At 44.0% G+C, this 27,989-nt stretch overlaps 13 protein-coding genes and 1 non-coding gene across 14 annotated transcripts; 9 read left to right on the top strand and 5 right to left on the bottom strand. All coding sequences in view use genetic code 12, as the record gives it.

Moving 5' to 3' along the window:
* Positions 1–8: 8 nt before the first annotated feature.
* PSN45_000461 (uncharacterized protein) lies at positions 9–1,757 on the top strand (the record flags this gene model as incomplete). Its single annotated transcript, XM_006687881.2, has 1 exon — positions 9–1,757. The coding sequence occupies one exon, from the start codon at positions 9–11 to the stop codon at positions 1,755–1,757; it is 1,749 nt and encodes a 582-aa protein (XP_006687944.2).
* A 105-nt stretch (positions 1,758–1,862) lies between these two features.
* Positions 1,863–3,248, top strand: APM4 (clathrin associated protein complex medium subunit; the record flags this gene model as incomplete). The annotated part of the gene is made up of 1 exon (XM_006687879.1): positions 1,863–3,248. The coding sequence occupies one exon, from the start codon at positions 1,863–1,865 to the stop codon at positions 3,246–3,248; it is 1,386 nt and encodes a 461-aa protein (XP_006687942.1).
* A 118-nt stretch (positions 3,249–3,366) lies between these two features.
* PRS5 (ribose-phosphate pyrophosphokinase) lies at positions 3,367–4,740 on the top strand (the record flags this gene model as incomplete). The annotated part of the gene is made up of 1 exon (XM_006688759.1): positions 3,367–4,740. One exon carries the CDS (start codon positions 3,367–3,369, stop codon positions 4,738–4,740), a length of 1,374 nt encoding a protein of 457 aa, XP_006688822.1.
* An 880-nt stretch (positions 4,741–5,620) lies between these two features.
* Positions 5,621–8,788, top strand: GDH2 (NAD-dependent glutamate dehydrogenase; the record flags this gene model as incomplete). Its single annotated transcript, XM_006687877.1, has 1 exon — positions 5,621–8,788. The coding sequence occupies one exon, from the start codon at positions 5,621–5,623 to the stop codon at positions 8,786–8,788; it is 3,168 nt and encodes a 1,055-aa protein (XP_006687940.1).
* A 347-nt stretch (positions 8,789–9,135) lies between these two features.
* Positions 9,136–10,155, top strand: PSN45_000457 (WD40 repeat-like protein; the record flags this gene model as incomplete). The annotated part of the gene is made up of 1 exon (XM_006687874.1): positions 9,136–10,155. The coding sequence occupies one exon, from the start codon at positions 9,136–9,138 to the stop codon at positions 10,153–10,155; it is 1,020 nt and encodes a 339-aa protein (XP_006687937.1).
* A 35-nt stretch (positions 10,156–10,190) lies between these two features.
* On the bottom strand, positions 10,191–12,281 carry VRP1 (verprolin; the record flags this gene model as incomplete). The annotated part of the gene is made up of 1 exon (XM_066157461.1): positions 10,191–12,281. The coding sequence occupies one exon, from the start codon at positions 12,279–12,281 to the stop codon at positions 10,191–10,193; it is 2,091 nt and encodes a 696-aa protein (XP_066013558.1).
* A 110-nt stretch (positions 12,282–12,391) lies between these two features.
* ALG7 (tunicamycin resistance protein) lies at positions 12,392–13,870 on the bottom strand (the record flags this gene model as incomplete). The annotated part of the gene is made up of 1 exon (XM_006688757.1): positions 12,392–13,870. The coding sequence occupies one exon, from the start codon at positions 13,868–13,870 to the stop codon at positions 12,392–12,394; it is 1,479 nt and encodes a 492-aa protein (XP_006688820.1).
* An 85-nt stretch (positions 13,871–13,955) lies between these two features.
* SEH1 (epoxide hydrolase, soluble (sEH)) lies at positions 13,956–14,981 on the top strand (the record flags this gene model as incomplete). Its single annotated transcript, XM_006687873.1, has 1 exon — positions 13,956–14,981. One exon carries the CDS (start codon positions 13,956–13,958, stop codon positions 14,979–14,981), a length of 1,026 nt encoding a protein of 341 aa, XP_006687936.1.
* A 30-nt stretch (positions 14,982–15,011) lies between these two features.
* Positions 15,012–16,214, bottom strand: NSA1 (Ribosome biogenesis protein nsa1 (NOP7-associated protein 1); the record flags this gene model as incomplete). Its single annotated transcript, XM_066157460.1, has 1 exon — positions 15,012–16,214. The coding sequence occupies one exon, from the start codon at positions 16,212–16,214 to the stop codon at positions 15,012–15,014; it is 1,203 nt and encodes a 400-aa protein (XP_066013557.1).
* Positions 16,215–16,860: 646 nt separating this feature from the next.
* Positions 16,861–16,954, top strand: PSN45_000452. Its single transcript has one exon. It is a non-coding gene; the product is annotated as a tRNA-Ile (tRNA).
* Positions 16,955–17,590: 636 nt separating this feature from the next.
* On the bottom strand, positions 17,591–19,099 carry ZWF1 (Glucose-6-phosphate 1-dehydrogenase; the record flags this gene model as incomplete). The annotated part of the gene is made up of 1 exon (XM_006688752.2): positions 17,591–19,099. The coding sequence occupies one exon, from the start codon at positions 19,097–19,099 to the stop codon at positions 17,591–17,593; it is 1,509 nt and encodes a 502-aa protein (XP_006688815.1).
* Positions 19,100–19,720: 621 nt separating this feature from the next.
* On the bottom strand, positions 19,721–22,363 carry KEX2 (pheromone processing endoprotease; the record flags this gene model as incomplete). The annotated part of the gene is made up of 1 exon (XM_006687872.2): positions 19,721–22,363. One exon carries the CDS (start codon positions 22,361–22,363, stop codon positions 19,721–19,723), a length of 2,643 nt encoding a protein of 880 aa, XP_006687935.1.
* Positions 22,364–22,830: 467 nt separating this feature from the next.
* Positions 22,831–24,186, top strand: PSN45_000449 (uncharacterized protein; the record flags this gene model as incomplete). Its single annotated transcript, XM_006687871.2, has 1 exon — positions 22,831–24,186. One exon carries the CDS (start codon positions 22,831–22,833, stop codon positions 24,184–24,186), a length of 1,356 nt encoding a protein of 451 aa, XP_006687934.2.
* Positions 24,187–24,347: 161 nt separating this feature from the next.
* NAR1 (Cytosolic Fe-S cluster assembly factor nar1) lies at positions 24,348–25,946 on the top strand (the record flags this gene model as incomplete). The annotated part of the gene is made up of 1 exon (XM_006687870.1): positions 24,348–25,946. The coding sequence occupies one exon, from the start codon at positions 24,348–24,350 to the stop codon at positions 25,944–25,946; it is 1,599 nt and encodes a 532-aa protein (XP_006687933.1).
* Positions 25,947–27,989: the final 2,043 nt, after the last annotated feature.

Genomic DNA, 27,989 nt, shown 5'->3' with positions numbered 1-27,989 from the left:
TCCCAGAGATGAGTCAAGAGATCAATTTACCTATACCGACATATCCGCCGTTCACGTTAAGGTCTTCGTTGATCGACAAAGATCCAGTTATTTGGGTGCATCTTCTTGAAGGCTACGTGAAGCTTTTCCAGTTTCTCGCCGATGGAAACTTCCAGTATCTCACAATCAAATCCAAGCAACAGTTGTACCAGTTTTTAAAGAGTTATTTATTTGAAACGTTTGACGAGGAGAATAAGATATTTTCGCTTGGGGCCATCAATGTTGACATCCAGAAGAATGAAGCAGAGTTGAAGAAAATGGTTTTCAATGCCATCAGGCTCTACAGTCTACTTAAATTCAATTTAATCGGAGAATCTATTTGGTATTTCATTGGGATCTACGTCAATAAGAACCATACAGTTGTGAGAGGGCTTGTCGATGGGTCATTCAAGTCCAAGTTGAATGACAACAAAAAGTCGGGGAATATCAGTTCCATTGGCTCCGTTCACAGTCATCTTGAAAAGCTTATACTTAATGGAAAGTTCACCGAAAAGGACCTCACCACCTTATCGGTGCTCTTGGGCCAGTCAATATCAACCAAGACAATTGTGAATTTGAACAGCGGCAAGTCTGACCGCGTGGTTAACAAGAAGAAGTCTATAGAGTTTGCTGAAAAGTTTGTGAACAGCGAATGGGTTGATATTTTGGAGAAGGCTTATGCAAACGGCAGGGGTCTCCATGCTGGTGTTGCCAAGAACGCAATGATAGTATCTTTAATCAGTTTACCGGCCACCCAGATATCCAAATTGGTCAAAAGTAAAGATATCACCAAACCCTCGATGATGATACTCAGTCCATTGTTATGTTCAATAGTGATATCGCCTGAATTTGGTGACTTGATTGTTGGAACTGAGGAAAAGCTAGGATTCTTGATTCCTGATGTCTTAGACATGCAACCAGAAGATAGTTTCGCTGGAGAAGAACCTTTTCCGGAAGGATTGGACAACCTTATAAGTATATTCCCAGATCTTACCCCTGACAAAGCTAAAGCCGTACTCCAGCAAAACGAAAACGATGTGGAACATGTAATCAATATGCTACTCGAAAATCCTGGTCTTATTGATGATATAAAGGTGTCTAAACCTCAACCTAAACCAGTTCTGACCCCCAAAGTAAAGATTACTTCTGAGCAAGTTAGCAGATTCAAATCTGACAATCAGGAATTTGGTGCCTTCAAGCGGAAAAACAGACATGAGAACATTAATGTTAGTGAACTCGATGATAGGCTCAAACAAGCAACCATGGCACTTGCCATGAGCAGTCTTGAAGATGAAGAGGAAGCTGACCCGGAGATATACACACAATTTGAAAAGTACTTTGACACAAAGAAGCCGGGCTCTAAAAATACGGATCCTTCAACAGAGCCGTTGAAGTCAAACAACAATGACTACTTATATGCGGTCTACCAAAGTGAAGGAATCAGGCCTTTCGAAGCTGATTGCAGAGGAAAGTCCATCAGAAAGTACATGAAAGAACATACCGGCTGGTCTGATAATTTAATAGAAGACTGGGGTAAGATGTTGACGCTTTCAAATGAGAAGCATGGAATTCCTGCCGATATTAAGACTAATAACGATAAATCCAAGTCTAAGCCTCAGGACAAGAATGCCAAAAAGGCAAATTATCACTACAACGACAAGAACAAAGCTCAGAAGGCCAATCATAATAGAAAGAGCCAGCATAACAAGAAGAGCAAGCTCGAAACTGCTGGGTTATAGAATTATAGGCAATATATGTAGATTATTAGCTATTGCAGCCAAAACTTTGAGATAGTTGCGATCGCGTTTTCAAAAACTAAACCTCCATCCGAGACTACCTTGACGATGATAACTGGACTATTTATTTTCGACGGCAAGGGAGATGTACTCATGTCAAAGCTTTATAAAGATGGTGTTAAAGGAAACGTGTCTGATGTGTTTCGAATCCAAGTAATTTCTTCCAACAATAAAACTAGCAGTAGTAAAGAGGTACGATCTCCAATTCTAACCCTAGGTTCCACATCATTTATTTACATCAAATCTGGGAAGATCTGGCTAGTGGCCGTGACCCGGTCCAATCAAGACTGTGCTGCTATTCTTGAGTTTCTCTACAAGTTTGAAACGTTGCTCAAGTCCACATTCAATGCAGATTCAGTGATCACTGATGAACTTATCATCAATAACTTCTTTGGAATCTATCAATTGCTCGACGAGATTGTGCAATTTGGATACCCTATTAACCTTGAACCCACCTACTTAAAGGCGGTATTACCGGGAATAAGTATGGGGGATGGGTTCAAGTTGAATAATACATTGTCGAGGAGAAAGTCCAATGGCGGATCATTCATGCTACAATCAAATAGAAGTGGTGATCTTAATGCGGCATTGCTGAGTATAACCTGGAGACAGCAAGGACTCAAATACCGAAGAAACGAGATTTTTGTAAACGTGGATGAGAAGATTAATGTCTTGACAAATGAGCAGTCTGAAATATTACGAGCTTACGTGGACGGGAAAATAGTTTTGAAAACTCATTTAAGTGGGATACCCGAGTGCCGGTTTGGGTTGAATGATGATGGGTTGGTGATCAATACCAGCACCACCAAGCTAGGTGCAGAACATACTGGTAGTAGTAACCAGAATAATGTGGTTCTCGAAGACTGCAAGTTCCATCAATGTGTAGAGTTGAGTACATTTGACACCAACAGAGTGATTCAGTTCATTCCACCGGATGGAGAATTCCAGCTCATGACATACAACTGCGTACTGAACATCAATTTGCCATTCAAGGTGATTCCCCAGGTTCAACAAGTGGGTTCTACCAGACTTCAGTATAAGCTTCTGATCAAATCTCTTTTTCCGGCCAAATTGAATGCCACCGAAGTCAAGATTCTGATTCCAACCCCTCAGGGTGTTATAAAACATTATACTAGCGAATCATCAGGAAAGGCCAAGTTTTCGGGTGGGGAAGACCTCATTATATGGAAATTCAATAAGTTCTTCGGAGACCAAGAGCATGTGTTGACAGCAGAAGTGGAGCTTTCAGAAGACTCGGTGCACCTGATGATCAACTGGTCTCGTCCTCCTATCAAACTTGATTTTGTAATCGATATGTTTTCCTGTTCGGGGTTGTCAGTCAACTATGTTAGAATCCAAGAGAAGAGTAATTACCGAACGGTGAAATGGGTGAAATATCGGTCGCAGTCCGGGTCCTATGACATACGCTACTAAGTGGTCAGTGCCAAATTCAAGTTCCATGAAATACAATATTGCCAATATACAATCTATCTACCGCACCAAAAGGCTCATCAAAATCTTCGCACATTTCTTCTGTCCCACCCCATTGCCAATGAGAGATATTGTTGTTTTAAGTGGCTCAAGTCACCCGAACTTGGCCAAGAGTATCTGCCGACACCTCACCGTTGAACAAGGAGTGCTTGCATCCAAGAAATTCTCCAACGGCGAGACATCGATTGAGATTCAAGATTCAGTAAGAGAAAAGGACGTTTTCATAGTCCAATCAGGATGTGGTGAAGTCAACGATAATTTCATGGAGTTGTTGATCGCCATTGCCGCCTGTAAGACCGCCAGTGCAAGAAGGGTCACCGCCGTGCTCCCGTTGTTCCCATACTCCCGCCAACCCGATGTGCCTCATGCTGCTTCCTTAACGGGTGCACCATCATTAACCGTGAAAAAAGACCAGTATACATACGAAAGTGCACCTGGAACCCCCAAACCGTTGCGGGATGATACAACCGACGTATTTGCGTCGACGCCTCCTCCACTAAGTCTTATGACCCCGTCTGCCAATTCGAGTACCGATCTACTCAGTAAGGCCACTTTGAATAATCTCAGAATACCTACTGGTGGGACAAGCGGTAAAATCCCTTCGCTCACGCCCACGGCAATTGTAACCAACTCGGCGGCCGTCAATATTCCTTCTGTCGATGCCTATGGTAGAACTGAAAGTGGATATAAGCAGTGGGTGGCCCAGAACGGGACTCTTATTGCCAATTTACTCATCACGGCCGGGGCCGACCGGTGCATCACCATGGACCTCCATGACCCACAATTCCAGGGGTTCTTCAACGTGCCGGTTGACAATTTGTACTCCAAGCCATTATTGAAGAGGTACATCATCGACTATATACCCGACTACCAAAGCTGTGTGATTGTTTCACCCGATAGTGGAGGAGCCAAGAGAGCCACGTCGATAGCCGATGCGTTGGGATGCTCGTTTGCGTTGATCCACAAGGAAAGACGGGCCAAAATCACCAAAACTTCCCCTCTGGCGTCGGGTTCGGCCCAGGCATCGCCCATGGTGCGCCATGCCAGTGCCAGCTCGGTGGTAGGAAATTCTGCCACCATGGTGGCCACAACAATGCTTGTGGGAGAAGTCAAGGATCGGGTTTGTGTGTTGATCGATGATTTGGTCGACACGTCCTATACTATCACCCGGGCAGCCAAGTTACTTAAAGACCAAGGAGCCAAGAAGGTTTATGCGTTGGTGACGCACGGGATCTTCAGTGGAGATGCGCCCAACCGGATCTCGAAGTCAGCGATTGACAAGGTCATCACCACCAATTCGGTCCCACAGGTGCATACGGCTGCGATTTTGGGAGACAAGTTGGAGGTGTTGGACGTGCTGCGAATACTAGCGGAGGCCATTCGGAGAATCCACAATGGAGAATCTGTGTCGATGTTATTTGACCATGGGTGGTAGTTTATACTACTAGAGCGGTAGAGCTTCTGTAGCGGTAGACACTGTGATAATAAATACTAGTAAACTGCAATGGTCTAAGACCAATGCCAAAGAAAATTCACCGCGCACGTCTTGATGGACGCCTGTCCAACACCTGCTAAATGTTGTGGCTTCTGTAAATTTCACAAAACATATCTAAGTCGACACCGTATAACACTCTTCACTTAGAATCAAATCCAGCCGTGGCCATAAACACTCTCACCAGCACTGCCAGGTGACCTACTAGCTGTCTCCAGGTGACCTACCAACTCTCCCCTCCTCGCACACAGTTACCGAAATCCGGGGAAATAAGTGGCATTTTCAATTGCGATGAGCACTCCAAACCCGCCACCACTCTCCGTTGCAATTTCCGGGCAGAATTATGGCGGGGTCTGGCGGTGACAACCAATCCACTGCCGGGTAGCCACACACAAAAGTCTATTTTAGGATGGTATTGGGCTTGTCCTTCGTATAGTGTCGGACAATTATCCCCGGTCGATCCACAGCGGTGCCCCATCGCTTTCGAGCAACCGCAAAAACACACTCAAATCTCGTAGAAACAACACCTTTTGACATATTAGTTCTTCATACTCGCCTCACCTATCCCATAACAATCCTTCCACCACCCCCATCATCAGCTCGTATCTAGATCCTATCCCTGGCGTTTACGCCTCACTTTTCAACTTGCCTTTGATAGCCGGCGTCAGGTAATTCGGGACGAGCGTCCTGCACACAGCCTAAGGCTCATAAACTCATACGCAAACATAAATATACCTTAATTCCCCATCTCACTTGTCACCAATAACTCCAGTTTCCACACACCTACGAAACATCCCCCACGATTTTGGACCTATCCCCCAATATGTCCTCCTTAGATAAAGACGTTCAACACTTGTCTTTAAACAGAACCCTCTCCAACACCTCGTCTGTGGTAAGCACCAAACACGATTATGTCGACCGGCCTTTCAGCGGTAAAAAGGAACAGTTTGACCAGGTATTGGATATTCTTGATAACACCGGCTTCATCCCAGAGCCATTAATCGAGTCGGAAACCAAGTGGTTCTATGAATCCTTGGGCATCGACGACGTGTTTTTTGCCCGAGAGTCTGCCGAAGGCATTGCTAGCCACATCCACTCATTATACGCGTGTAAGGTTCAGGCGTATTCCAATGACATCGCTGACAAGCCTTTGATCCAGTACAAGCGCGAAGCCGAAGACCACGCGGTGTTCTTTGATACCGCGTCTGTGGATGGAAGCGATTCAAGATCCAGTTTTGAGGCCCGAATCGATGATCGGTATATCGATCCATCGTCGTCGGTGTCCAACAGCTACCGGGCAGAGTTCTTCTCGGCGCGGTTGAACTACCAAACCGACCCGATTTTGGCAGGTATCTACGAGAAGAACCACCTGATTCAGAACCAGTTGGTCAGATGTCACTTTATCTATAAAAACAACTACGATAACCAGTCGGTGTCACCACTGGAAACAGACATTTCCAAGATCGGGGACTCGACGTTTTTGAAGATCGCTTCGAAAAACACCAAGAGGTTGTACCAGGAGATCATCCATGGTGTGCTTAGTACCACGGGTCCGGTGATTAGACACTATCCCATTGAGGACTCGGAGGAGTACAGAGTGATCATTGGCTTCAAGCAGAAGTCGGCTTCACGGTACAACTCGGCCTTGACGGACTTGACCAACTACTATCACTTGCAAGTCACCAGAAAGTACGTGGAGCAGTTTGCCAATGGGGTCACGGTGATTTCTATGTACATCACTTCGAAGCATCAAAGAAGTCCAGTGGATTTGTCGATTTACCAGGTGATTAAAGAGGCTTCTTTGTTGTACTCAATTCCTTACAACTACTTCCACAGCGACTTTATCAAGGGTGATTTGTCGATCCAAGAGTCTATCTATGCCCACTGTGGGGTGATCTTTGTCACCCATTTCTTGAACCGGTTGGGTCCAGAATATAACAAGTTGACCTCTTTGTTGGATCCTTCCAAGTCTACTCAGCATGCTGAGGTTTTGAGTAGTTTAAAAAAGAGATTGAGAGCTGAAACCTACACCCAAAATTACATTAAAGAAGTGTTTGAATCCAGAAAGGAAATCATCAAGAAGTTGTATCGTCAATTTGCTGATGTTCATTATATCAGATCCTCTATGGAAAAGACTTTGTCTTACCAAAGAATTAGTCAAATCACTCCATTTGCTAACGAAGAAGAGTTTGAAACAATCTTGAGCCGGGAATGTTCTCAGAACGAACACCATGTTTTGGTCTTGAGAGCTTTATATGTGTTCAACAAGCACATCTTGAAGACCAACTTCTATACCTCTACCAAGGTTGCTTTATCTTTTAGATTGGACCCTTCATTTTTGCCCCAATCGGAATACCCTGATACTCCTTTCGGTATGTTCTTTGTGGTAGGTAATGAATTTAGAGGTTTCCACATTAGATTTAGAGATATTGCCAGAGGTGGTATCAGAATTGTTAGATCTAGATCCGATGATGCCTACAATGTCAACGTTAGAAACTTGTTTGATGAGAATTATAACTTGGCTAGTACTCAACAAAGAAAGAACAAAGACATCCCTGAAGGTGGTTCCAAGGGGGTCATATTATTGGATCCTGGTAGTTCCCAAGAAAGACCTGAAGCAAACTTTCAGAAATACATCGATGCCTTGATCGACTTGTTATTGAAGCAAAATATTCCAGGCGTTAAGGATAACTACATTGACTTGTACAATAAGCCCGAAATTTTATTCTTGGGACCTGATGAAGGTACCGCTGGATACGTTGATTGGGCTACTTTACATGCAAAGAGCAGAGGGGCTCCATGGTGGAAATCTTTCTTGACTGGTAAATCCCCAACCATTGGTGGTATTCCACACGATGTTTATGGTATGACCAGTTTATCTGTAAGAGCATATGTGAACAAAATTTATGAACAATTAAAGATTGAAAGTGCTTCTATTAAAAAGATTCAAACTGGTGGACCAGATGGAGATTTGGGAAGCAATGAAATCTTATTATCAAGAGATGAACAGTACGTTGGCATTGTTGATGGTTCTGGTGTTATTGCTGATCCTAACGGATTAGACAAGCAGGAGTTATTGAGATTAGCAAAGGAAAGAAAGATGATTGACAGTTTCGATGCCTCCAAGTTATCAGATCTTGGTTACAGAGTGTTGGTTGATGATGTTGATGTTAAGTTACCAAACGGATATCTTGTCACTTCCGGTGTGTCATTCAGAAACACTTTCCACTTAAAGATCAAAGAGGTCTTTGGTGTTAATTTGGTTGATTTATTCGTTCCATGTGGTGGAAGACCATCTGCCATTGACACCAATAATGTTCATGATTTAATTGACGGAAAGACTGGTAAATCTGTTATTCCATACATTGTTGAAGGTGCTAACTTGTTTATCACCCAATCGGCTAAAATCATTTTGGAACAAGCTGGGTGTGTTATTTTCAAAGATGCTTCTACAAACAAGGGTGGTGTTACGTCTTCTTCCTTGGAGGTTTTGGCATCTTTGTCTTTTGATGACAAGGGATTCCTGACTCATATGTGTGTTGATTCCAAAACCCATGAAATCCCACAATTCTATCAAGAATACGTTAAACAAGTGCAGAAGATTATTGTCGAAAATGCCCAGAATGAATTTCAAGTGTTATGGAACTTGAAGAAAGACACTGGTTTAACCTTCACCGAATTGTCTGATAAGTTGTCGGTTACCATCAACAAGTTAGCTGACGAATTGGCCAATTCTAAGGAATTATGGAACGAGGACACTGAATTCAGAGATGCCGTGTTATTGGATTCGTTGCCTCCATTATTATTGAAGGAAATTGGTATTGAAAAGATCCTCGAAAGAGTTCCTGAAACTTACTTAAAGGCCTTATTTGCAACGCACTTGGCTTCCAGGTTTGTCTACTCGAGAGGTATTGATTCTAACCCTGCCAAATTCCTTGAATTCATTTCTTCCACTAGAAAGGAATACAAGAAGAAAGGATTCCTTAATTAGTTTAATATTTTTATAGCGTGTGTCTTTCCTAATGTTTTATGTTTTATTTATTTAATGACGGTGCCAGCCATTGAATACATATTCTTAATATTTACAAGTAATTACCCAATAAGAGTTCACTTTTTGACGGTCAGTTGAAGCTCTTTTTCAATTTGTTTTCTGGCCTCTACCTCTGTTTCTAACAGCCCTAAAACATAGTCAGCAGCAAGTGCAGCAAAAAATGTCGACCCTCCGATATATATCCTTGCCTTTAAAGGTAAGTTCATCCATCTTTGATAAAGACTCATAGTAGTCTGCTTGATTTGAAATTCAATTTCGCAGTACCTCAGGTTTTTCTGTCTCATCTCATGTCTCAACCCAATAGCTGCAAAAGATTACAAGTGTTCAACACAGATCTACCTCCTTGCTGTGTCCAATATTATCCCAATGATACATCCATTGTGTTTATAAGCTCATACAAACTAGAAGAAAACGGGGAAAAGCATGGATCAATTGACATTTACCAACATGATAATGGTGAAGGTGATTTACACCTATTGACCAGAAAGCTCACAACTGCAGTTTTGGACTTGAAAATAAAAGATTCTCTTGTGTCTTCATGTCATAGTGATGGAAGTGTAATACTATGGAAGTTCAACAGTAAAGAAATGGGGTTACTGAAAATAAAGCAGTTTGGAGTGTTTGAAGACACAGTTACATCCGTCAACTTTAATCACAAGGGAGATATCATAATTGCTACTTGTACAAATGGACAAACGTGTTCGATAGATTTGGAAAAGGGAGATATAAACTATTTCGACACCACACATGACCTTGAGTGCTGGATCAGTGCTTTTGGAGAGTTGGGAGAATTGTGTAATGTGATATTCACTGGAGGTGATGATTCCAAGCTAATTGCTCATGATATAAGAACAAATACTAAGATATGGGCGACCGGTACTCGACACCATGAAGCGGGTGTGGTGTCTATTCTTCCCGCATCCAAGACTTGGAACTCGATGAACCCAAACCAGTTGTGGACAGGATCTTATGACGATAACTTGAGAATCCTTGATCTTCGAGTAATGGATAAAGAAAACCCAGCTTTAATTGAAGGATATATACCAGTGGTGCACCAGAAGGAGAATCTAGGTGGAGGGGTATGGAGGCTTATCCCTTCACCGGCTCCAAATGACAACAGAATATTGGCTTGCTGTATGTACGATGGAGCACGTATAGTGGATGTGAAGGAAGACCAATTTGTGGTCACCAAGTATTTCAAGGCAGACCATGAAAGCATGTGCTATGGAGGGGATTGGGGGAGCTCTGGAATCACTACTTGCTCATTCTACGATAAAGTGGTTCAACGGTGGGATCCCAATTCATAAATGTTTATATAGAAATACTTTGATAATGAATAAGACTAAGCAAACTGACTCAAATCCAATGGAACCGAAGAACCTCTTCCACTAGGATACAACTTAACCTTTCCTTTTTCACCGAATCTTCTTGGATGGGGTATAGCTTTAGCATTACTGAACTTAAACCTATTGGAATCAGGAATTTTTATTCTCGAGGACAGAGATGATGTACCATTTCCTCTTATAGAAGAATTTATAGTGTACGCCAGAGCCAGGATTTTTCTCAACGACTCACCAGCATGCTGTTGCAGCTCCAAAGCAGATGATGGGGGTGGAGGTGGAGGAGCCACCTTTCTGCGAACTTTGACCGTGGAAGTCAGAGGAGCAGGAGGAGCGGATGATGGGATGTGTGGAGGTTCCTGGGTAGGAATTATTGGAGGAGGAGGAGGTTGCAAGGTTGGGAAAGATGGAGCCGGTGGAGCCGGGGGAGTTGACGTTTCTTCATCCAGGTTTGTTTCGAATCCCGACTCTGATTCATTTTCACTGTCACTGTGGCCATACGATGCTGGCATAGGTGCACCAAACATAGGTGGCTTTGGAGGTGCTTGGGAAAAAGGAGAAGTCTTTGGAGGTGCTTGAGCAACCGGAGGAGCAAAAGTAGAAGGTACTGGTGGTGCTTTAGACGGAAGCTTTGGCAGAGGAGCAACAGGAGGCAGTATAGTAGGAGCCAGAGATGGAGCTGGAGGGACCATTGAAGGTAATGGAGGTGCCTTCGGAGGCACCATTGAAGGTAATGGAGGAGCTTTCGGAGGTACCATTGAAGGTAATGGTGGAGCTTTCGGAGGCACCGCTGAAGGTAATGATGGGGCTGTTGGAACCGGTGGATGAGGTACTCTAACAGCCAGTGGAGTCTTGGAAGTCGAAGACGGAGGAGAAGCTCTGGCAGCATCAACACTCGAAGAGTCTACCACAAAAGATTCATTTCTTCTAGCATTGATTTCTGCCAAAAAGGGTAACCCACTTGCTCCCATTGGAGAGGGTGAAGGAGCAGGCGACGAATGCGTGTTTGTAGAAGGTGGAGGTGGTGGAGCCGCAGGGGTGAAAGTTGTGGGTAATGGAGGAGCTGGAGGAGCTGAAGGAGCTGGAGGAGCAGCCATGGATGGTAAAGGAGGAGCTGAACTCGAAGGTAGTGGTGGTGCCGGAGGAGCAACCAGCGTTGGTAACGGCGGTGGAGGAGGCGCCATCTGAGTTGGCAATGGCGGAGCACTCGACGAAGGAAGTGGTGGAGCTGGAATTGAGTCTTCAAATGACGACACAGAAGACCTCGAGCCACTTCTAAGATGACCGGACTTCAGAGGACGAGACGGTGGCATCTTGGGCACTTGAAGCATGGATGGAGGAGCTGGAGGAGCTGGAGGAGCTGGAGGAGCTGAAGGAGCTGAAGGAGCTGGAGGAGCTGAAGGAGCTGGAGGAGCTGGAGGAGCTGAAGGAGCTGGAGGAGTCGGTGGGGCTGTCACCGGTATGGCTGGGGGAATTGATCCAGGTACCGGAGGTGGTCCAGAAGGAACAGATGGGGCTGAAACCTTCCTTTGTGGACGGCTGCTAGGCATATGTGGAACAGGAGGACCACTAGAAGGCATTGGAGGTGGTGGCACTTCACCACGCACCTGAGGCCGTTTGGGTACTCCTCCAGAAGGCATCAGTGGTACAGGTGTCAGTGGGACAGACACCGACACCGAAGGGGGTGCGGTTATAGGTATCTGTGGCGCCGACAGAGGGATTTTGCCTGCTCGATTGTCCTTGTGTTTCAACTTGGGCATTCCTCCAGCAAATATATCACCGAGCAGAGGAATTGCAGGACCTGGCAGAGAGCCCGTTATAGACGGCATTGACGACAGAGACGCCGGTGTCGGTGATACAGATACAGACATCTTGGCGTCAAGAATCGGTTTAGACTTATCATTGGTGACCGCTTTCTTCAATTTCATTCCTTTTCTGATATCTCCTAAAAGAGCGTCTCTCCCAGCAGAAGGAGCAGGAGGCATTGCTGAATTAGCAGACCCTGACATGCTGGGCATCGGAGGAGGAGGAGGAGGAGGACCCCCTAAGCCTCCTGGGGGAGGGGGAGGTGGAGGCGGTGGTGGTGGTGGCATAATTGGTGTTCGATTATAAAAGAGCCACTGAGATATCTAGTTGTGAATTGGTGATGGTCGCGGGTTCGATATTTCAAATTTCCTGGCTGCGAATTGTTATATATTATACTCTACTTTATTCTCCAGCTGAGATTGTCATAGCCAAATAGCCATGGACCAATGGTATGTCTCACAAGCACCATGGTGGTTCCAAGAACAAATTGTTGCCCAAGAATAAGCAAACATAAATGATCTTCCCTCATTGGACCAAACCACACGAGATTGAGGTTAATGATGGTCATATTGGAAAACCGTACAATCTGGCCATCTTCCCGTTCAAGCTTAATTAGCTTGAACCATTCTAGGACGCTCAATATGGTCTTGGATATGGGTGTGGGAGATTTGAGGTCTCCAAGACTAGGATACATGAGACCATCTCTAGTACTGAAACGGGGTAATCTGTGTCTTGGACAAGGCACAAGGTTGAATAGCTGGGGGACTGAGTACACAAAGTTAAGGATCTGCGGAAGGAAAAAGATCAATAAGGTCTTGGAAAAATGCCCAAGAATACCCACCAATGCGAACACCATCCCACTGAAATAACAGTAAGTATCACCCACAAACACTTTGGATGGGAACCAGTTGAACTGCAATAGGCCTAGAGAAACCCCCAAAAATGGCAATAAGAAGATCACTGAAAACAAGTGCAGGTCATAGGCAGCATTGGTGACATCTGGAGATGCAAGGTAGCACATATCATTGATAAGGAAGATGATAGCTAAAACCACCGACTGTCCCACCTCCAAACCATTTATACCCGCAAGAATGTTGATGGAGTTGGGGCAAAAGATCGAAATGGATGACATGTAAATGTAGTAGAAGATCCCCAAATCAAGTAATTTAGGAGTTCCCTGAGGAACCGAGTAGTCTGAGTTCAAGGTGCTGAATGAAAGTCCAGTTACATAAGTTACCAAATGGTTACCCAACTTAATGACATTGTTGATGACATTAAGTAGCACGTCACCAAAGGGGAGATGGTTCAAAACAAACGTGGGGATCACAATGGAAGTAACACTGAAATCGACATAGTATACTATCAATAAAGGTAAGGATGCCACTGCCGGTAAAAAGAATTTATGTCTCCATCTAATATCAAACAAGTCGTCAAATAGCCCCAATAAAATTGTCCCTTGTAAACAAATAATAGCACTCAAGTACTGGGACAACTTGTTATGGGGAAACAACTTGGTGTCGTCAACCGAGTTATATTGGTCCAAGTAGTTTTTAGACTGGAAAGACTCGTTTGACAAGTTGGAGTATGATACCAAGTACTTGAAGAACACAAACGGAATCAAACCAAACATCATGAACAAATAGGTGATGGCACTAACCACACCCATTGATTCAGGGATCTCGTGGGCTGGGGCTGCTTTAGACATATCTTTACCTTTCAATCCGATTTTGATGAACAGGTCACCCACACGGGGAATCAACGTGACGGTGATCAAATACCCGATAACAGAGAAGGCCACCGACGTCTTAATGGGGCTATTGGGCGTGATCATCGCTAGCGATGCCACCAATAGCGAGAGCTTGATCCAGCCAAACATGTTCACACGTTTGCAACAATCGACTTTTCCAACCCGAAACCAACGAGCCGCGAAAACAATTTTGACTCTCAGCACTCTACTTACAATGAAACCATTTATCACTGGTCACGAAGAGTTGGTCCACGACATCAAGTACGACTTCTATGGCCGCCACATCGCCACCGTGTCATCTGATCAACACATCAAGGTGTTTGACTTGCACTCAGCCACCAATTCATGGGTGCTAAACGATCTGTGGAAAGCCCACGATTCCCTGATCGTCAAAGTTACTTGGGCACATCCCGAGTTTTCCAGCTCCAAGATCATTGCTTCGTGTTCGTACGACCGTACGGTGAAAATTTGGCAGGAACAACCCGACGAGTTACAGGGTTCAGGAAGAAGATGGATGAAATTGAGCACTTTGGCTATAGAATCGTACGGACCCATTTATGACGCGGTGTTTGCTCCCAATCACCTAGGCTTCAAGTTGGGATGCGTTGGAAGTGACGGGATCTTCAGGATATACGAGTCACTTGACCCGTCCGATTTGAGCAATTGGACCTTGACCACAGAAATACCTATCTTGAGTCTGCAGCTTCCTGCCAAAAACTTGCAGAGCAGTTTTTCGATCGAGTGGTGTCCTGCCAAGTTTTCCAACAGTGAAAAGTTCATTGTAATAGCGTTGGACCAAGGGTTTGTTTATTCGTCGTTCGCAGACAACAAGAGCGATGAGGCTGATGGTGACGATGACTCGATCAAATACAAGAAAATCGGTAATCTCCCTGAACACAACGGGTTGATAAGATCTGTGAGCTGGGCCCCATCAATGGGAAGAGGTTATCATTTGATAGCCACCGGCTGTAAAGATGGGTACGTGAGAATCTTCAAAGCAGTGGAGAAAAATGATCAGGAGCTCAAGATAGAGACCATTGCTACTTTGAACGACCACAATGGTGAAGTTTGGAGAGTGAACTGGAACATGACGGGAACTATTTTGAGCAGTGCTGGTGATGATGGGAAGGTGAGGCTATGGAAGTGTAATTACCGTAATGAGTGGAAGTGCATGAGTGTTATCAACACAAGCAATAGAGACCCAAATAGGGTTACTGAAGAGGACTTGGAAACTCAGTAGTAATTTGTTCATTGATGCTATTTATTGGGTTTACAATTTTCTGGACTTCTTTTTAAGTTTCTTGGGTTCAGGTTCTTTGGTGTTGGTCTCTAATTGAGTCCACATATCCTCTTCATCGTCCTCGTCGTTGTCACTATCGTGTCTTTTCTTGGACTTTTTGACAACCTCTTCTTCCTCGTCATCTTCAACAACAATGATGCTGGAGATCTGAGTCCCAAGATACACCTTGGCCACGAGTTTTCTGGTTTTTATGTCAAAAACCCGGAGGTATCGATCCAACCCACCCGTGGCAACGTACTTGTTTTCAAAGTTATAGATGGCATGTGTTGCACCAGTGTTTGTTCCTTCGTTGAACTTCCCTAACAATTTAACTGAAGGTCTTCTCAATTCTCCCGCAGAAGCAGAATTGATTCGGGTAGCATTCGAGTCAATTTTTGTCAAAGAGTACTTTCCGATCAAACTGGTGGTATCACTCAAAATAGCATTGTCTTCACTTATAGCCACCTGGATGATGGGTTTAGGTCCAATTTTGAAATCATGGATAGGCTGGTTTTTGATGGTGGTGTCGTAGATACGCAATTGTCCATACTTTGTAACCGAAATAAATTTATTCTCTTCGAGGAATTTGATATGTTTGACACTTATGGGGACTCTCAAGTCCAAGAAGTCATTGGGGACGTTTTCGGCGGTGAAGACAATCTTGGGTTCAAATTTGGTACTCATAAACTTCTTATTTGGTTTTTCAAATAGAGAAACAAGCTTTATATCGTTCTCTTCTCCCCCAAATGCAAACTCTCCGTCTTTGAAGGGGTTAGGAGCAAAGGTAGCAATTATAGTGGGATTTTTGTCTTCAACTGGCAAGTTGAGCTCGACGGGTTCGTCTTCCACAGTCATTATAAATACCTTATTGTTTTCAAAAGCTGCGATAAAGCATCCGAATTGTGAATAATTTATCAAGGATACTGGTTTTACCAGCGTCAACTTTATGTATTTGACCAATGTGTAGTCGCTCAATGTGTAGATGCACACTACCCCGTCAATTCTCAATGTGATCAAGTAGTCTTCGAAGATAATCATATGGAGAACTCTGGACTTAAGTGAAGCTGCAGGCTCCAAGCACACCTTACTCACCGAGATCGGCTTCACGCCATCTTTCTTGGAGGTGTCGGTTCCCTTGAGGCATACTACTTCTTTGACATGGCCTGTTTCGTCGGAAGATACTAAAACCTTCATATCTGGAAAAGAGATGAGATGGGAATTTTTCAAGATCGCGATGTTCGAGAATTCAACCTGTAGAGAAAGGTGGTATCAGATTATGTTTGAAGGACCTGATGATATAGGAAAAAGCAAACTAAAATATCAGGTGTAGTTAGATTGGAATTGAAGTTTGGATACTTCGAAATAGTCCCCAGTGGAAGAAAGAAATGTGATTTGAATTTGGCTGCAACTGGGCTTGGCACGCCCTTGTAGATGTGTATCGAAACACATGTATTGTACGCCCGCTGATACGTGGAACATGGATCTATCAACTGACCAAAGTACACCTTCCAATTGTTCCCTGAGTTATCTTTCTCAGCGGGGGAGTTAACTATATTGTGTTCCAATAAAGAAAGTATATACAAATAAGTGGTTCCTGGTTATAATCACCAACTATACTTACAAACATATTCATTGGGCTTAATACCTGAGAAGCAATCAATATGTATCCTCAAACTTCTTCAGCATAAAACTGATTACCAACCATAATGAATTTCCATCATTGACGACATTTCAACTTACCTTCAGGTTTATTGATTCCAAATGTATATATATTAAAAATTAATATTGTAAATTAACACGAAAATGTTGAAAAACCGGTCTAACTTGTCACCCATTAAGTGGTCCCTTGGCCTAGTTGGTTAAGGCGTGGTGCTAATATGCAGGAAATCCTTCGTGTAACGCCAAGATCAGCAGTTCGATCCTGCTAGGGACCATTTTTTTGTCCTCGTTTTTTTGCTGGAGCCCACCGTCCGGGTAAACAGCATCGCACACTCGATATAAAGCATCGTCCTGGCGTCTACAAAATTTTTCCAAAAGCTAACCACTTCAACAAGACTTTTTAGTAAGGGCTTAGTGATTATATTATTATCATTATTTCAAGCAAAAGCAACACGCTGTGAAGCTGATGAAATGGAGTATCTTCTTGCCTGTCTGATACGACTATGACGACAGGGCTGAAAATATGTTGATTTCATTGGTTTTTTTAAAACCACTTGGGATCGGCTTTTACTTGCCAGTAATTTACAGTTCTGATTCACATTGTTTTGTTTTTACATAATTGCAATAATGCAATCAATTAAGCATTTACTAGAGAGATCAGTTTGAAGTGGATTGAAGTGTAAGTTTTTGAAGTCAAGAACAACAACTTGAGTTATTTAAATGATGAAATTTCCGTGTAACATTCGCAGTTTCCTCGGTAGCATACACAAAGAACCCATCTTAGTATGTCGGTGACCGCTTTTTGACCTTCCATGGATGTCTGACTAAATAACTCACTTGTTTTTCTTGCGATCAAACAGAACTCCAATATCTGAACTTATATTTCTCATTAAAAACTAGTAAAGAGATGACTAAATCTTGCCTTTTACATTTGGTGTAGTCAAAGGCCATTCATAGGTACCCGGGTCACTAAACACGTAACCGTGAGCGTTCATGTAAGCTCTCAAGTTCTTTGGGCCCTTGGAACCATATGGATAAATCTCTGGAGTTGGCGCATCTTCTGATTCAAGGTACTTCAACAAAGGCGTGAACAAAGCCCAACTGATTTGTAACTCATCATCTCTAACAAAGTTGGAGTGGTTACCAAAGTAACAATCTCTTATTAAAGCTTCATAGGCTTCTGGAATCCAAAAGTCTCTAGAATATCTGGTGGCATAGGTCAAATCTAAATCGGTTAAAGACGTTTCAGTTGAAATACCTGGGACTTTAGAGTTGATTTTAAGATAAACTGCTTCTTTAGGTTGAACTCTAATCACCAACTCGTTTCTTTGGATTTCCTTGAATACTCCTTTTGCAACTGGTTTATATTGGACTCTGATTTCCACCTTGGATTCATCCAAAGCTTTACCACCTCTTATAACAATAGGAACACCTTCCCACCGTTCGTTATTGATTTTCAAGCCAAGAGCAGCGTAAGTCACACACTTTGAGCCCTTCTTGACGGTTTCATCATCCAAGTAACCTGGTTTGGTACCATCTTCGGATTTCCCGTATTGTCCCAACAAAATATCACTGGTGTCAAATTCCTCAATAGCTTTCAACACCTTTACTTTTTCATCTCTGATAGCTTCTGGGTCAAAAGATGAAGGTCTTTCCATGGTCAACAACGTCAACACCTGTAAAATATGATTTTGCATGACATCTCTTATGATACCAATTTCATCGAAGTATCCTCCTCTTCCTTCAGTACCAAAGGCTTCCTTGAAATTGATTTGAATTGACTTTATGTGCTTATTGTTCCAAGCAGCATTCAATAATTCGTTACCAAATCTCAACACCAAGAGGTTCTTGACCATCTCTTTACCTAAGTAGTGGTCAATTCTGTACAATTCTTCTTCAGTGAACAAAGGAGCCAATTCCTTCTGCAACTGGTTGGAACTTTCCAAGTCATGACCAAAGGGCTTTTCCACAATCAATCTAAGACGGCCATCGGTTGGATAGGCGTGTTCCTTGATCATTTTACCCACCACACCGAAAACTGAAGGTGGTAACGCCAAATAGAACAACCGTTCCTTTTTTGCCTTTGATTCATTATGCTTTTCATATGCATCCATTTCTTTGTCCAATTCTTTATATCCTTCGGGGGTATCATATTGACCTTGAACGTAGGAGCACAACTTTAAGAATTCTGCAACTTTTGGCTTATTTTCTTCGCCGCCAACATTGAATTTGGCAGATATTCTGTCCTTGAAATCCTCTTCTGTTAATTTTGATCTGGCATATCCAATAATCTTGACAGTTTTAGGCAAATGACCTTCCCGGTACAATCCGAACAAGGCTGGGAAAGTTTTCTTTTTGGCCAAATCTCCAGAGGCCCCAAAAACGACAATGCTGGTGTATTCTCCAAAAGAGTCCGACATGATTGCTAGAAACGAGGTTGATTGATTTCGGGTGATCGCTAAGTAGAAATAAACGGTTGGCTAGGTGCACAGCGATATTGATTGCTCAACTTGAGATTAAGTCAATTGAGTATTTAAACACAGGTACGATGAAATTAAACCCCTGTAGTAACTTTATGAAAAAAAATAGGCCCGTTCGGTTTGATGATAGTGCTGGGCTTTTATCGCATTTTCCAAAATCCGGCTTCGCAGAGGTCGTTGGACATTTTGTGTCATTTGCGGCAAAGTTTTTTTTTGGGTCTGACTAATGATTCATTACTAACTGCACGAATAAATGATTTATCAGCGAAGGATGCGTATTATCCGTGCGCTGAACATGGTAAGAATATCCGGAGTAATCTCCGGTCACGTAAATAATCACCGGGCAAGACAGTGGGGAATGGCACTTTTGAATGGCCCTTATTTCATGCTTTTGCTGTTGCCCGAACATGTCTAGATCTGGAGTACGGCCGAAATTGCGGAGGACGTAGATGGCGTGCTAGCCGTTGCCGGTGATTCACTTGCGAGCGAGCATTCTTAAAGCGTAGTGCGCGCACCATTCACCATGGCTCTATTAATGTGTACATTTACTATGACTATGGTCTAATGCCCAGGAGAGGGGGCACTGACGGACCCAGAGGTTACATCATCTTGAAAGTTTACCTTCTTGCCCAACGGTTTTTTAGCGTCTTCTTCTTCATCTCCGATCTTGAACATTTCCTCATCCTCGTGATAATCTGGTAATGTCTCACCGTTTAAATCATCATATAATCGATCCCGTTCTTCATTGAGACTGAAATTGTCGTCATTATGGTGGCCCAAGTCGAACGAGTCGTGCGAGTCGACGTCTTCACTGTCGCTGTAGTCTTCACCAGGAATGATATCGAATTCGTATTCTTCTCTTCTACGTCTTCTGCGCGAACTTCCAGGGGTTTTGTGGAACCACATAATGGCTGCAATAATGATAAACCCGATGGCCATCAATGCCATGAAGTAGAGTCCGCTATGTCCATTACCGTAGGCATTTTTGCCGTCTCCCGAGTCGTTTTCAGTGTCGTCTGGGGCACTAGTAGCAGAAGATGTGGTCGAGGCAGCCGCAGAAGTAGTGCTAACAAGGTCGGGAAGCTTTCCTTCTTGTTCCTTGCTTTCATCATCTGATGCAACTGATTCTTCAGCTTTGGTGCTTGTGGTGAAAGTCTGGAGCTCAGTTGTCGAGGTGGAGGAGGAAGAGGAGGAAGAGGAGGGTTCAACTGGAGCTGCCACGGACTTCTCCAACCGGTCTCTTCTTACCTGAGCATAGTCTTTGTCAATATCATAAGTTTCAGCTTGTTCAGCAGCTTGACTTTCCCCAAACAACCGCAATTGCCAGTTAACAAACTTGATATCATTACCTTTAGAATCAGGGGCATTGAACACCTCCAACGTCCAATCTCCCACTCCAGATTCTCCCCAATGGGCCACTGACAGGAACGTCCAATCTACAAATCCCTGACTACTAATATCATGGGGCCTGAAAGATGCCAAATCACTGGTGACGCCGAACGGAGATTTTAATCGAGCTCCAACCTGGCCTCTGAAAGTCGATTGAATGTTGACGGTAACAGTTACATGTTCAACTCTTTCCAAGTTCATTACATCCAATTCCTGCTTACCAATCTTCAAAGTGGAGCTGATGATCTTATCCTTGTCCCCATTACCAGAAGAGTCAATCTTGATGGTCTTATCGACGGGTATAACGTCCGAATAGTACCAGGATTGAGGTTTGACGTTTTCCCACGTTTTTCCAAAATGAGCCATTCTGTAAGCGTCGACTTTACCATACCCATACTTATGAGAGTATTGTCTTCCTAAGGCAGTGGTCTGATAATGTCCATCCTTTTCGTTGACAGGCACGCTGCTTAATGCTGCTACGTACTGTAAATCTCTCCAAGTCAAATCTGGGTTGACTTGTAAAACTAACGAAAAGATCCCAGCAGCCAAGGGAGCAGCGGCCGAAGTTCCCCCATGCTGAGCGGAGCATTTGCCGTGAATGTCAGTAGTATGAATATGTTCTCCTGATCCTGACGAGTAGGTGACAACCATGACAGCTGAACAGGCCTCTGCATACAAAGGATGAAGTCCCTTATAATCAATGGCCCCCACAGTAATGGAATAAATGGAATTGGTGTAGCCGTCAAAGTTACACGAATCATCAGAACGACCTCCATTTCCTGATGCAAATACATAAATAGACCCCTTATTTTCCCGACCTTCTTGTACACCTTTAAGCATAGCCTTTTTGACGATTTTTTCGGGAGCTGACAAGGTCCTACCGTCATCAGTTGGACCCCAAGAACACGAGTATATATCGTTTATATCAAGTCCAAAGATCATGGCAGCAGCCTCATCTTCCGGTGTGAGAGGTCCCGATAAGATTCTGATTCCACTGACCTGGGAATCATATGCCACTCCTACTCCACAAACATTGTTTTTGACAGCTGCGATTTCCCCAGCACATCTGGTTCCATGGTAGTCATTGAATAGACGTGGTTTGGGGAGGTTTGTGTTGTCATTGAAATCCCAAGACCCTTCTTTGTTGAAGTTTTTTCGCAAGTCGGCATCTTCATAGTCCAACCCATCATCAATCACGGACGTAACGACACCTTCACCAGTGATTCCTTCGTACCACAATCCAGTAACGTTAACATCATTTCCAGGAAACTGTGTGTTGATGAGATGCCATTGCTGGGCGAAAATAGGATCATTTATCCCCAACTTTTCACCGGCATCTTTTATCGGCAACTGAGACGAGTCAATAGGAATAATGCCTCTCGCCATATTATATTCTTCAGGCTCCACAGGAACAGGCGCTCTTCTCTCGAGGACTCGGGGCACCAACATGTGGATAGACTTCAAATTTTGGTTTGTTACCAACATTTCATATTCCTGTTCGAAATCCTGGCGTTTTTGCATGAGATGATGGTTATTGGAGTTGTAATTTCCCAAGAACTGGTTATGTTCGTGACCCTTGGGAATAGAAAACACAAAATGGTCATCAAAACCTCTTGCTTGGTGCTCAAACTGGTAAACATCCTTGTGTTGATTGATGAAAGCGGTCAATGGATCAGAGCTTGAGGCGGTGTCCAACTCAACCATAAAGTAGTTTTTGTTGGCGTAGTCTCGAGCAGGAATCTCCGACGCCCAGGCACCAGTGGTGCTCATGAGAGCGTGAAGCACCACGAGAAGCAAGTCCACTCTAAAAATCATCAGTGTGAGTGGAGGTGTGTGCGATTGTGGGAACTGTCTTTTTCTAGTGAGTTTGGTGGAGTCGCACTTTTAGGAAGCAGCACGAAAAATGGTTAAAAATAGCTATGCTATGGGTCTGGAATAGTTAACGGAGGGGGACAAAGCTCCAGCTCCAGGAGGAAGGTATTTGTCAGACAAACGGCCAGATTTCACAACTGGTTGTGCGGACTCTTACGGAAAGTATATTCCTACGCAAAAAGTATATCTACGCCATTCTCCACTCTCAGCCAAGCCTTAAAAGAAACGAATAGAAAAATGTTGATCCCAGAATAACAACTCCCATTGACTTCCAGATAACTCAGTAACTACCTACGACCCACAAATTAAACCAAACACAATACGAACCCTTCCTCACATCTTCGAGGTTGCAGCCATCAAGCAATCTGTCGCGCCTATTTCGCGCTCGGAAAACTAACTGTCGCTCCATAATGCAATCCATCAGGTATATTGGTACACTTATAGCAATGGCGGCATTGGCCACTGCGGACGACCACGACCATGCTCATCTGGACATGGACATGGGCATGGATGGCCCCAAGGAGTTCCACCCCAAGAACGCAGGATCCAAGTCGTTCCACTGGATCGTGACTTTGGTGGTATTATTGATCTTACCGTCAATTGCTTCTGCTTTTGCTTCAGCTAACCGGGTCCGCTGGTCGGTCGTGATGCAGTTGGTACTGACAGCCTACTCGGTGTTCGAATTTCTCTGCTTGAGTTTCCCGGACAACACCAACGACCACGAAAACAAAACCTCTACTGGTACCTCGTTCTTTTTGAGTGGTTTATTGGGGTTGACAGTTTTCATCGGTACCGTGCTCAACGGCTCGAACATCGTCATTAATAAGTTCTACCCACACTTGGCGTCCAAGAAGCAGTCGTCTCCTGGCTTCACGTTGAAGGTGTATAAGGTGTTATCGTTCATGTGTGTGTTGACCGGGTGGGTCAGGGTGTCGATTGCCCCGGTTTCGATGTTTGGATTCTGTTATGGCAAACACACCGGCCAGTGCATTGCACATGGGATAATGGGGTCGTCGTTCATCGCGTACGGGTTTTTGTTGTTGGTGGTGTTGGTAGTGCCATGGTTGCGGAAGAGAGAGCACGGACGGCCGCAGGAATTCTACGACTCGGTGATGATGTGCGCATGGGGAATCGTCAACACCTTTACTGAACACAGATGGGGTAAGGAGCCATGGGGGATGGGAGACTACGACCATACGTCGATGGGGATCATCTGGGCATGTGGGGGATTTCTTGGGATTTGGTTGTCTAGAAAGAAGCAGAGGTCGTTTATTCCCGCTCTCTTGTTGGTGTATACCGGGTGGTCAATGTCGCAGCATCACCAGAAGTTGGAGATCTCGACCAAAGTCCATGCGATGTTCGGGTTGGTGTTGATGAGTGCTGGGCTCACGCGGCTCATCGAGATTCTGTTTGTGTTGAAAGACAAGTACTTTGGAGAAAACGGTGACATTGTCTCATTCCAGTATCTCCCCCCATTGTGTCTTGTGTTGTCTGGGTTGTTGTTCATGGGGGCCACCGAAGAGCAGTTGATCTTGGTCCATGATTTGGGGTCCACATACGCCGCCTATGTGTTGGTGGTGGTGGCTGCCGGGTTTACGATCTGCCTTTGGATGTTGCTTGTGATTCAGTTGTACTTGAGACTAGAAGGGTACGACGAGGATGGGGAGCTCCATGTGCATACGAGCGACTATCACAGCGTGGACCCCAATGAGGTCGACAATTTTGAGCTTAGCGAGCTCTCTGATGACGAGACGGTACTGGCATAACGAGTTTAACAATAGACCATAGTTTGCAGCCAATGCGCGAGTAGTTTTTTTGTAGAAGAAAAAAATTGAGATAATCATCAGCTTGGTAATGTGTCGCGATTTATTAGTCAGAAGTTTTAATCTCATCTATTGCTAGTGTTTTTCTTTTTCACCTTCGGATCATGAGTGCCATACTATCAGCAGATGACTTGAACGACTTCATAACGCCCGGGGCTGCGTGTATAAAGCCCCCTACCCAGAAAGAGAACCCCAACAACGGCGAGGTTGAAGTGCAAATCGGAATGGATGGAGACCCTTTAGAGGTGTCAAAGATCGATGGATCTACGTCAAACCTTTCGCCAGCCCAGATTTCGCTTGCAGACTGCTTGGCGTGCTCGGGGTGTATTACTTCCGCCGAAGAGATTTTGGTGGCGCAACATTCCCACCAGGAGTTGTTGAAAGCATTAAATCAGCGTGACACTAATACCCATTTTGTTGCAAGTGTATCTCACCAGTCTCGAGCCTCGTTGGCCACCGCCCTAGGCGTGACAGTGGAGCAAGCCGACAGGCTTCTCATCAACTTATTTGTCAATCAGATGGGCTTCCAAGCGGTGGTTGGTACATCTTTGGGCAGAAAACTATCTTTAATCAGCGAATCCTACAACATCATCCACAAAAAGGAGTCAAACTTCGAAGGTCCCTTGTTGTCATCTGTGTGCCCCGGGTGGGTCTTATACGCTGAGAAGACCCATCCATATATTTTGCCCAAGATGTCTGACATCAAGTCACCTCAGCAAATAACTGGTTGTTTGTTGAAGAACATAATGGCAGAGCAGTTGGGTACTGACAAGAGTAACATCTACCATTTATCGATAATGCCATGTTTTGACAAGAAGCTTGAGAGTGCTCGTCCCGAGAAGGGTGAAGAGGAGTCCACATACAAAGACGTGGATTGTGTTTTGACTGCAAAAGAATTGGTGACATTATTGGACCAACACCCGGACACGTTCAAGTTGATTCCCGATGATGTGAATGATGTGATACATTCTCGGGTCTCTATCCAGGAGATCTACAAGCAAGTTGCCCCTGTGAACTGGCCGTTGGTGGAGTACGCATGGTCCAATGACTCTGGATCCGCTTCCGGTGGATACTCTCACAACTATTTGACGATTATGAAAAACCACTTGATGACGAAATCCCCCGAACTCGTGGAGGACAACTTCTCCATCAAAACCATCTACGGTAAAAATACAGACATTTACGAGCTCAGGCTCATGTATAATGATGAGAAGGTTGCAAGTGCAGCTATTGTGAACGGGTTCAGAAATATTCAGAATCTCGTGAGGAGGTTTAAACCAAGTGCTCCCCAGAAGGCCACCGCCAAGGTCAACCCGTTAGTAGCCAGACGGAGAGCGAGAATGCTGAAACCCAGTGGTGAGGGCTCAATTCAAGAAGAGTTGGCAGACGCTTCAAAATGCGACTATGTTGAAGTGATGGCTTGTCCCAATGGGTGTATCAATGGAGGAGGTCAAATCAGCCACCCCGAGGACATGTTAGAGAAGGACTGGCTTTTGAAGGCAGTGGAAAACTATCAGTTGATCCCTTTGCTTTCTTTAGACTCTGAAGGTGTTCTTGCTTCCATAGTGCCTGACTTGATCAGCTGGAGTCAAGCATTCACCAGCAAGTTCGACATGCCCGAGTCCCGATTGTTCAGAACATGGTTCAAAGAAGTTGAAAAGCCAACTGATCCCAATGCCATTCTATTGGGTGCCAAGTGGTAGCCCTGGTTTTATAGGAATTTATAGATTTATTTATTTGCATTAATAGAGGTGTCTCTAGTTTTCGCAGCCATTTGGCGAAGATGGGTAGGGTCAGAACTTCGGTGGGTGTATGGGTCAGAACTGAAGAGAATAATGAATAAGGGACATACCCCCGAGGAGATTGCAGTCATCCATTTGGTCGGATAACTGTATGTGTGTAAAAGCTTTTTCTGGTAAGCTTTAAAGGTTTTCTGACGGTTTTCCGATATCGGGAAGTTTCTTATCGGTCCTTTCCCCAGGTGATTCACTTAAAGCTGTGCTTTCACCAATACAAATTCATAAGTTTATCACCCTAGTAGTATTTTGCTACACCTGAAACCATATCACTTCATTCATGCTTTCCCCTCATCAACTCCCTTTCTTTGCTCAAAAATTGTATGCTTCCATAAAAACCGGCTACTCATCTTCTCGTCACACTATTTTTTTAGGTTTGTAAATACTTGCTCGCATTTATATCACACTAATTGTTACTACAAGCAAAACAGAATATATCCGTCATGAGCGGGAAAATATCGAGTGAAGAATTCACGCTACCCTGCTGGGTAACTACCGTTTCATTCTATTCGTGTATAGCGGCAACAGTGATTATCTTTATGTCCATATTGCTCCATCTTTTGAACTATCGCAAACCGTTCCAACAAAGACTAATGATCAGAATCCAATTGATTGTGCCATTGTTTGCACTTTCGTGCTACTCGATGTTGGTAGACTCCGAGTCCAAGATCAACCGGTTGGTGTTGGAACCGGTCAGAGAAATCTACGAGGCATTTGTGATATATACGTTCTTCTCCTTGCTCACAGATATGCTTGGAGGTGAGAGAAGTATCATTATTACGACCAGTGGCAGGAAACCAGTGGACCATCCCGGCAGTTTGAAATACATCTTTCCTCCCATCGACATCTCTGACTCGACGTCATTTCTTGTCATCAAGAGAGGGATTTTACAGTATGTGTGGTTGAAGCCGTTAATATGTTTGGGGACCATGTTCACCGAATTGCTTGGAGTCTATAATGTCAACAATATGGGGGCCGAGTCCATATATCTTTGGTTGATGGTGCTTTACAATCTCAGTGTCAGTGTGTCGTTGTACTGTTTGGCGATATTTTGGAAAATCTTGTGGGATGATTTGAAGCCTTTCAATCCGGTGGGGAAGTTTTTATGTGTTAAGCTTATTATCTTTGCTTCGTATTGGCAAGGAGTGTTGTTGGCAATTTTGAACTATTTTCACGTATTGCCGGGATCTGGAGATACGTCTAAAAACAATTCCAATATCGGTATATCTATTCAGAATGCTCTTTTGTGTGTGGAGCTTATAGCCTTTGCAATAGGCCATTGGTTATCATTTTCTTATAAACCTTTTACTTTGGAATATATTCCCAACAGCAGGTTAAGCTTCTACCATGCGGTGCGAGATATGGTGGGGATCAAGGACTTGATCCAAGACTTCAAACTCACATACTACGGGGATTATTACAAGGACTTCAAGACATTCGACTCGGTAAATGCCCTAATTCACCATCCTAGCTCCAAGGCTCGGATGAAGAAAATCAACCAGGGACTCAGATATCATTATGATGGTAAACAGAAGTACTGGCTACCACTATCTGTGGACAACCGATCGATAGTGGAAAATGCCACTATTGGAGACGAAATCCTAGGCGCTCCTTCCATCAACTCTTTTGGTACTTCCACCCTAGGTATAGTATCGAACTCTCCAAAGAATTTGGCATCGCCTGAACTGTCTCCTGAACTATCACCAACCGAAGAACTCGGCAGCTTCTCGATTGCTGCGTCTCTCAATAACGACGAGTTTAATTACGACAACGAAATGCTAGATGATGATGAAGCTTTATATCATGCTGCGTACCAGGAGATCAACAACTACCGCCTAGATCAATCGGAGATCAAGCGTCTCATCAACTATCCAGTGGTGGACAATGTAATTGACAGTCATCGGTATGGCTATAAAGTGAAAAAATTACGAGAACATAGAAAGTCACTGG

Source organism: Yamadazyma tenuis, chromosome 1, assembly GCF_029203305.1.
Source record: "Yamadazyma tenuis chromosome 1, complete sequence".
In the NCBI taxonomy this organism is placed as follows: domain Eukaryota; kingdom Fungi; phylum Ascomycota; class Pichiomycetes; order Serinales; family Debaryomycetaceae; genus Yamadazyma; species Yamadazyma tenuis.
The sequence above is the reverse complement of the archived record's forward strand: the minus strand, read 5'-3'. Positions and strand labels throughout refer to the sequence as shown.